The 7,828-nt window shown below is 31.5% G+C and overlaps 1 protein-coding gene across 2 annotated transcripts; it reads right to left on the bottom strand.

The window, feature by feature from the left end:
- On the bottom strand, nt 1-4,344 carry LOC108479583 (glutamate decarboxylase-like). 2 transcript variants are annotated; one of them, XM_017782277.2, is made up of 6 exons: nt 3,786-4,344; nt 1,773-1,977; nt 1,479-1,679; nt 925-1,393; nt 807-859; nt 1-718 (listed from the first exon to the last, which is right to left on the bottom strand). In XM_017782277.2, the coding sequence occupies exons 1-6, from the start codon at nt 3,872-3,874 to the stop codon at nt 227-229; spliced, it is 1,509 nt and encodes a 502-aa protein (XP_017637766.1). In that variant the 5' UTR covers nt 3,875-4,344; the 3' UTR covers nt 1-226. The 2 variants fall into 2 exon arrangements, with proteins under 2 accessions (XP_017637766.1, XP_052878658.1); XM_053022698.1 differs by lacking the exon at nt 3,786-4,344 and adding an exon at nt 2,244-2,332.
- Nucleotides 4,345-7,828: the final 3,484 nt, after the last annotated feature.

Below are 7,828 nucleotides of genomic sequence, written 5' to 3'. Positions count from 1 at the left end.
TTGTTTTCAACCATTTAGCTAAATTAATGGTTGCTCAATAGCAACGAACATAAATAAATAAAAACATACATATAATGCTTAAATTGAACACAATGTTCCTCAAACACAACATATGTTACAGATGCATGACACAACGAGATTATTAACATGTAATAGGTCAATTATGCTGCAGTTTGGAAATATAGCTACAAACATTATACGATAGAACATAGATTTTGTAGGACTTTTAACACACACCCGTCTTCTTAGTTTTCACAAAATGCCTCCATTGCTTAGTAACCTTTTCTTGAATCTTTCTATCACCCATTTTAGCTGCCTCCGCATCTTTGTTCTCCCCTACCACTTCTTTCGCGACGGTGACAACGTGAGAATCTTTCACGATTCGACTCGGAAGCGAGTCGAGTTCCTTCAACACCTCTTGAATGTGCGAGATAAGCCTCTCGGCCAAGCTACAACTGAAGTCTTCCCTAACAACCACGCGCAGGACTGCGATGTGTTCGGCATCTGCAGGCATCGTGTATGCAGGGACGATCCACCCGAACTTCCTCAAGGCATCGGATATTTGAAACACCGTGTATTTAGTGCTGTCTTTTAGAGCAAAAGCCACGAGGGGAACGCCCACGTCTTTGGAGACGACTTCGAATCGTCCCGTTTTTTCTATCCCTTCCTTCAGGATTCTTGCATTCCCGATGCAGTTTTCCATGATACTCTTGTATCCCTTTTATAGACAAAAATATCAGAAAGTTACAAATCGTTAATATCCATTCGATGTCGAGCCTATGTATGAAAATTTCAGTAGAATTTACCTCAAAACCGAGCCGAATAAGCTGATAATATTGAGCTATGATTTGACTAGAGCCTGCCACAATGTAAAAAGTTTTCAGGGATGAGATCTCTGTATTGATGTATGCATGAAAATTTTACCTTTAGAGAAGTTTAAGGTGAATGTGGGCTGATCGGATCCAAGGTAGTTGATGTGAAATACGAGATCGTCTGGCAAATCCTCCTTGCTTCTCCACACGACCCAACCGATACCAGCATATACAAGGCCATACTTGTGCCCACTGACATTGATGCTTTTTACTAACGGCAGGCGGAAATCCCATTCGATTTTCGGGTAAACAAAGGGAGCAATGAACCCTCCACTAGCAGCATCCACATGTATTGGGGTATCCCAACCGGTTTCCTTATTCTTCTTGGTGAGAAGTTCATTAAGGAGCTTCACATTCTCAAACTCCCCTGTTAGGGTGGATCCGAGAATTGCTGCAACACATATGGTATTCTCGTCAACCATTTCAACCGCTTTCACAGGGTCCATCACATAGTATCCCTCTTTCAACTTCACTTCCTTCAATTCAACCTCGAAATACCTCGCAAACTTCTCCCAACAAACCTGTGTATACCATATTCGAACAACATTTCAAATCAATTCACGCATCTCCGATCGCAAACAACGAAATATTACACAAAAAGCTGACCTGCACATTCGCTCCGGTGACTATGTTAGGCTTATCATACGGTTTTCCCTGTGATTTCATCTTTTGTTGCCACTTCCTTTTAAAGGCTAATCCTGCCAGCATTATTGCCTCAGAGGAACCAACTGTCCCGACACCAACCGCGGCTTCACCGCTCCCGATAGGGGCATTAAATAAGTTTGCTATCATGTTTACACATCGATTCTACACAACCAGAGCAAATATCGGTTCACTAATACGACAACAAGGCCTATTAAGAGTAACTTACGACACAAGCAAACAAGAAAGGTAAGGTACCTGAAGCTCAGTGGTGACAGGGTATTCGTCCATGTCGACGTAGTTCTTGTTTATCGAAGCCATCATGAGTTTATCGCACTCGGGTTCCATCCATGTGGTCACAAATGATGCTAAGTTCAACCTGGGATTTCCATCAAGCATCAGTTCATCAGTTATTACTTGATAGGCTGCTTCCTTGGGCATTGAAGTTTCTGGCATCTGGAACCTGCACCAATTTATGGTATTAAAATTAGACAACGTTGCATGCAATTTACAAACATAATAACATTTTTTACAAAGTGATTATAGTTTTTAACAGCTTTATAAGACTGATGTTTACATCCCTCCCTTCCACTCCATATAAAACAGAGGTGAAAACAGAGGGCAGGCAGTAGCTTTGGATCCTACAAATGGTAAAATTCCTTTCTAAGTCCCTTGAAAAAAATATAAAACTATAAATTAGTAGAATGGTAAACACGGTATCTCCATTACCATTACCCCTTTGGATAGTATCACTTCACCTCAAAAAACATCAACATATTGTTTCACTCACTCACATACTAATTATTACACAAAACATCTTTTATATCGCATAAAATATTTATTATAATATAAAATAAAACATAAAATGCACAATATGGTTATGATGTATAAAATAAAACCAGATCAATTTCTTAAATGTATGTGGGGATTATTAGTTTTATACACGAGAATTTTAATTTGTCAAAAGCAGAGATTGGATTGTGCTAAATAACTTTACGTATTTCCAAAAATACATAGAAAGAAGCTCTTCATTCATAATCATATATACTATAAATAATTAAATACAGATATATATCATATATGGTAAGTATGTTTCTTGTTTTTTCATAAAGGAAATTTCACTAGTTTTACTTATTTTCGAAAAATAATTTTCCTTCATCACCAATTAAGTTGAACTGAGTTTTTATATGTCAATAAAGTTTGAAATTTAATCCATGTCAAACCTTCTTAATTTTACTATTACTAAATCCATTATCTATTTATTATGAATGATTGAATCTTAATTCGATTGGTATGAGTATTACCTTCAACACAAGCACAATGCAAGAGAACATAAGTTTGAGTATACATTCCTTAACTACTATCCTTTGCTCCTAAATTAAATTAATTTGACCTAATTAATGAAATTTGTAAGGATAAATAAAAATATTTAGGGTTAAAATTAGTCCAGTTTAATATGTAAATTTGGATCTATAAAAATATGATAACATCATACTTTAAAATTATGGTATCTCATCAATTAAAAATTTAAAATATATAATTTAAAAATTAAAATAAGTTATATATATTTTTAAAATTTTAACTTACTTGATACAATTTAAAAATTAAAATAAAAAATTTAAATTTAAATTAACTCAAACATTTATTTAAAGATAGGGAGTTGGGAGTTGGGAATTGGGACCAGTCGGTTTAAAAAAGTATTAAACCTATATACTCGATTGAATTTATTCATTCGAGAAAAATTGATTTTCTTTTTATTTTTATGATTTTTTAATTAATTATTTAATCTAACTCAACATATTAATCTAATCAATTCCATCACCGGTACGTTGTCGAGACCGGATTTAGTCATGCCACTGTGAAACCCGGCAATCCATGACCGCCGTCGGATAATGCCTACATTCTCTAAATAAATCCGGTAGGATCGCGGCTACCTTATCTATCTCTTTGCTTTTCAAAAGGAAAATCTAGTTTTCGCAAATAACAAGGAGCAAAGTAAATAAAATAATTACTTCTTTTTTCGCTATATATGAGCTCCCCGTTTTTCGCGAGAAAAAAAAAAGGGTTTATTTTATTTTATTCATCTTTCAGTCAGCTTTTATCTTACGTTTAGCATTCATTTCCGAATTTGCTCTTTGGCGATAAAAAAAAAAATCAAGTACATAAAATAATCTTTTTAAAAGGACGGACATAAATAAAGCAACGATCGGTGCTTTTAATATATATATAAGAGAGAGAAAATCAGAATATTAAGGCAAAAGGAATAAATACCTGGGAAGAGGTTGGCGGACATATCTGGAAGCAAAGGTACTGGATTCAACAAACTGCTTCGGCGCCGGGTTCGTGGTTGTGAGCACCATTTTTGCTGCTGTTTCGTTTACTACGAGCTTTTTTGGGTTTGGAAAGGGGATTTTTATTTTAGTAATTTATTCTAAATAGTAAATAGTGTGAATTGGGAATGGAGTGAAGTTAAGCAAAGAGTGATGTAGAAGGAAAGCTTAGGTGATTGATCAAGTCAAGGAAAAGGCAAAGGCAAAGGCTAGGCTAACCTAACCTTCAAAGTATAAAAGACTAAAAGTTGAGCAAAAACAGACGAATCATAATAAAAGAAAATGTATGGATCGGCAATAGTCAATTTTGTGGAATGCCGACAATTGGACGATGCGTTAAGCTCCACCCGTCTGTGTAGTATTCCATCCGATCCTGTACCACTATCAATCTAAAATTTAATTTTTCCTATTCAATGCGCGGCGTCCTCGGTTTTTGCATTTTACATGGGGTTTATTCATAAAATAAGACTTTCATTTTTTTAAAAAAATCAATTATCTTTGTTCCCGATTGAGCCATGAATTGATAAAATTAATCAAATAGACACTTGGACAGACATCGACTGTTAGTATTTGATAGCATCGCTAACATTAAATCTCTTAATGGCTACATCAACATTGTCAATAAATACTAACAGTCAAAGAACTTATTTAGCTAATTTTGTTAATTTATGTTTCAATTAGGTACAAAAATTTAAAGGAGTTTAATTGATTTCTTTTAAAATTTGGGACTTATTGTAGCATTAAGCCTTTAAATAACATGGTTGAATTGAAGACTACACTTTAAATTACTAAACTATTAACACATTCACATTTTGGTTGAATTGGTGTTATTGATTAATGAAACCTCAACTCTTAGTTCTGGAGTTACCACGAACTAATTATTTTTACAAAATAGTAAATATTTTTGAGAGTGTTTTATCTTTTAAAATTTTTATATAAAATCTAAAATATTTCAACTTTACCATTTCAATCAAATCCTTATTCAATTTTTATATCAATTTTTAATAAATTTATTACATATTTTTCTATCCACATTATCATAAATATGTTATAATTTATTTTTAAAATAACTAAAAATAATAACAACAAAAATGAACTTAAAACAAACTTAAACTAAATTAAAGAATATTAAAAATTGCAAGCACAACAAATAATTAAAGAAGGTACTTAATATTATAATCTAAAACCTTTTCATAAATAAAGTTAATTGAAGTGAATCTTTCTATGCCCCATGCAATCTTGTTTCATGAAAAGATATCTCCTTATATCCTTCACATTATATCCTTCAAAATGAAATTTAGTTTCTATATTTTTATTTTTAAAAATTTAGTCTTACTTTTTAGATTTAAAAATTTTGATTTAATTTTTAATATTTTTAAATTTTATTAAATTTGTTATAGTAATATTTTGAAATAAAATAAATACTCACTTGGTAGTAATTTAACTAAAAAGTAATATTGTAATGAACCCGAATTTAACAAAATAATTTTAAAAGTAATAACATTGAGACTTAAGTTTTGAAATTTGAAAAGTAGAGGAACTAAATTCCTAAAAATAAAAGTATAGACACTAAATTTCAAATTTACAAAGAGTATAAGAACTAATGGCATATTTTAACTAGAGATACTGATGACCCGGGTCGGGTCATGCCCATACAAGGTATTAGATCAATTTTCCAAGTCTAGGCATAGTCCGACCTAAAAAATGGGCTTACTTTTTCTTTTATCCAAATTTAGCTCAATTTAAGAAAAATAAACCCAAACTCGATCCGACCCACCCATATTTGATATTTTAGATTATTTTTTAAAATAATTTTTAAAATATAATACACTAAAAACGCTAAAATAAAAATTTTCTAACACATTAAAAATACATTAAAATGTATTTATATTAGAAAACATTATCATAAATATAATAAATGTTTTATTATATTAAAACACTAATAAATATAATAAATATTTTATTGTTTTAAATATAATTTTAAAATTCTATATTTTGGGTTGGGTTATTTAGTTTGGTTAATTGTTTTTAGGTTTTTGATAATGGGATTAATTGTTCTTGGATTAATGATTTAATATAAAAACATATAATTATTATTTAACATATATAACTAATATAATATTATTTTATAACATAATATATTTAGGCGGGTTGGGTCAGGCTCGGGCCAAAAAAAAATTGTCCAAGTCCCAACGTTTACAGAAAACAAGCATTAAATTTTACACAAGCCCATTTTTCAGGTCTCGTATTTTTTCTAAACCCTCTCGTATTTTGGACGAACCTTTGGGTTTGGACAGATGTCTTGACCCATGAACAGATAAAATTTTAACCTTTATAGAAGAATATGTAGAGAACTACGTGTGTTGGCCTAATGGTCAAGGTGTTCACTACCCTAGATATGGCTTGAGTTCAAGTCACACTTGTCGGGTTGTTGTTTAGGGCTTTTGCGCTCCTCTTATAATTCATCCAAAAATAATAAATCTGGAATAGCATTGGGAGTTGGCCTAATGGTCAATGTGTTCATTGCCCTAGGTATGGTCTGAGTTCAAGTCACACTTGTCGGATTATTGTTTAGAGCTTTTGCGCTCCTCTTATAATTCATCCAAAAATAATAATATCTGGAATAGCATTGGGAATATGTGGTGGGGCAATTCTTAGATATCATGATGGTTATCCAATGCTAATCACGCTAAAAAAATTAACAATTTTAACAATTAATGTATTCGTTAATTTAACTTGTAAAAATTAATTTATCCATTTTTTAGATTAAAAAAATATAAAATACAATTTAATTTCTAATAAATGTAAAATTAATTTTTACCTATTTTCAGACGAGACGGGAAAAAGTTAATTAAAGTGATTACTTCTTTTTGAAAGTTTTGTTTGGAAGTGCCCCATGCAATAATGTTCATAAAATAAATATCTGATGTGGTGGAGCAATGAAATTAAATAAAATCACCATGATGGTAGCTAAATTTTGGAACTTTTAGTGAACCCAAACATGATGAATGCCATGTGCTAAGGGTTATGACTTTTAGGGTGGTGGGTCGCTGTAGGGTGCGCCTCTTCTATTTTTCAACTTTCAACGTGAAATTGATTTAATTAATAGATATTTTTTTATTGAATTAATGTATCCCTTGTTGTGGGTGTTCTCTAAAATGATAAATGGTTGATCATAAAATGTGTTTCATTTTCATAGATGATGTCAAATTTCTAACCTTATGATTAATTAAAAGATGAGATGAACATCAATAAATATTTGTTTATACATTTGAGGCTCATATTGATATAAGGAGGAGGTTGTGGCGGTGTCCATTTGGAAGATGAAAACCAGTAAATGAGTTAAGACAATCAAAAGGTAAGTGTCGAGAGAAGATCAGAAAGTGTCCGAAATATAGGTGCGAAAATAAGATTAGAGAGGGGAGATGAAAATAGGAATGAGTTGAAGGTTTATTTGGAAGAGAATGTGTCTTGGTCCATTCTATTGGAGTTTAAAAGTCTTTTAAGGGAGTTTTCTCTAATAGTTTTTGAAGTGTTCTTATTTTGGTTTCAAACTTCTTGCAAGTTTGTTGACTTATTAATATCCTGTCATCGTAGATTAGTTAGAGTCGATATTAATTATTGTGTTATTATGTTTGGAGATGAATATACATGACATGTGGATGAAAATTGTTCTATTTATGTTAAGTATGTGGTTTTGATGGATTAGGTTCGTGATATATTGAGCTCATTGGTATCTCAGCTCTTTTGGTCAAAAATGTTGACTTATGAGATCAAAGGCACATAAGATGGGCTTGTGAAACATAAGTATAACAATCCCAATTGATATGATTTTAGGGTTAATCACAATATTCGTTCGTTTATACTTTGTATTGATTTTATTTTAAATTTACTTAAATTTATATTTGTAATTGTATATCTTTATACTTACAAACTCTAAAAAAAGTAAACAACATTATTAATTTTTAATCTTACTATCGTTTT

The sequence above is a fragment of the Gossypium arboreum genome, chromosome 12 (assembly GCF_025698485.1).
Source record: "Gossypium arboreum isolate Shixiya-1 chromosome 12, ASM2569848v2, whole genome shotgun sequence".
Classification (NCBI taxonomy): Eukaryota; Viridiplantae; Streptophyta; class Magnoliopsida; order Malvales; family Malvaceae; genus Gossypium; species Gossypium arboreum.
The sequence above is the reverse complement of the archived record's forward strand: the minus strand, read 5'-3'. Positions and strand labels throughout refer to the sequence as shown.

Coding starts and splice junctions, on each gene's coding strand:
- LOC108479583 (XM_017782277.2), bottom strand. CDS start 3,874: ATGGTGCTCACAACCACGAACCCGGCGCCGAAGCAGTTTGTTGAATCC. Junction 860..924: donor CACCTTAAACTTCTCTAAAG/GTAAAATTTTCA, acceptor ACATTGTGGCAG/GCTCTAGTCAAATCATAGCT. Junction 719..806: donor TTATTCGGCTCGGTTTTGAG/GTAAATTCTACT, acceptor TGTCTATAAAAG/GGATACAAGAGTATCATGGA.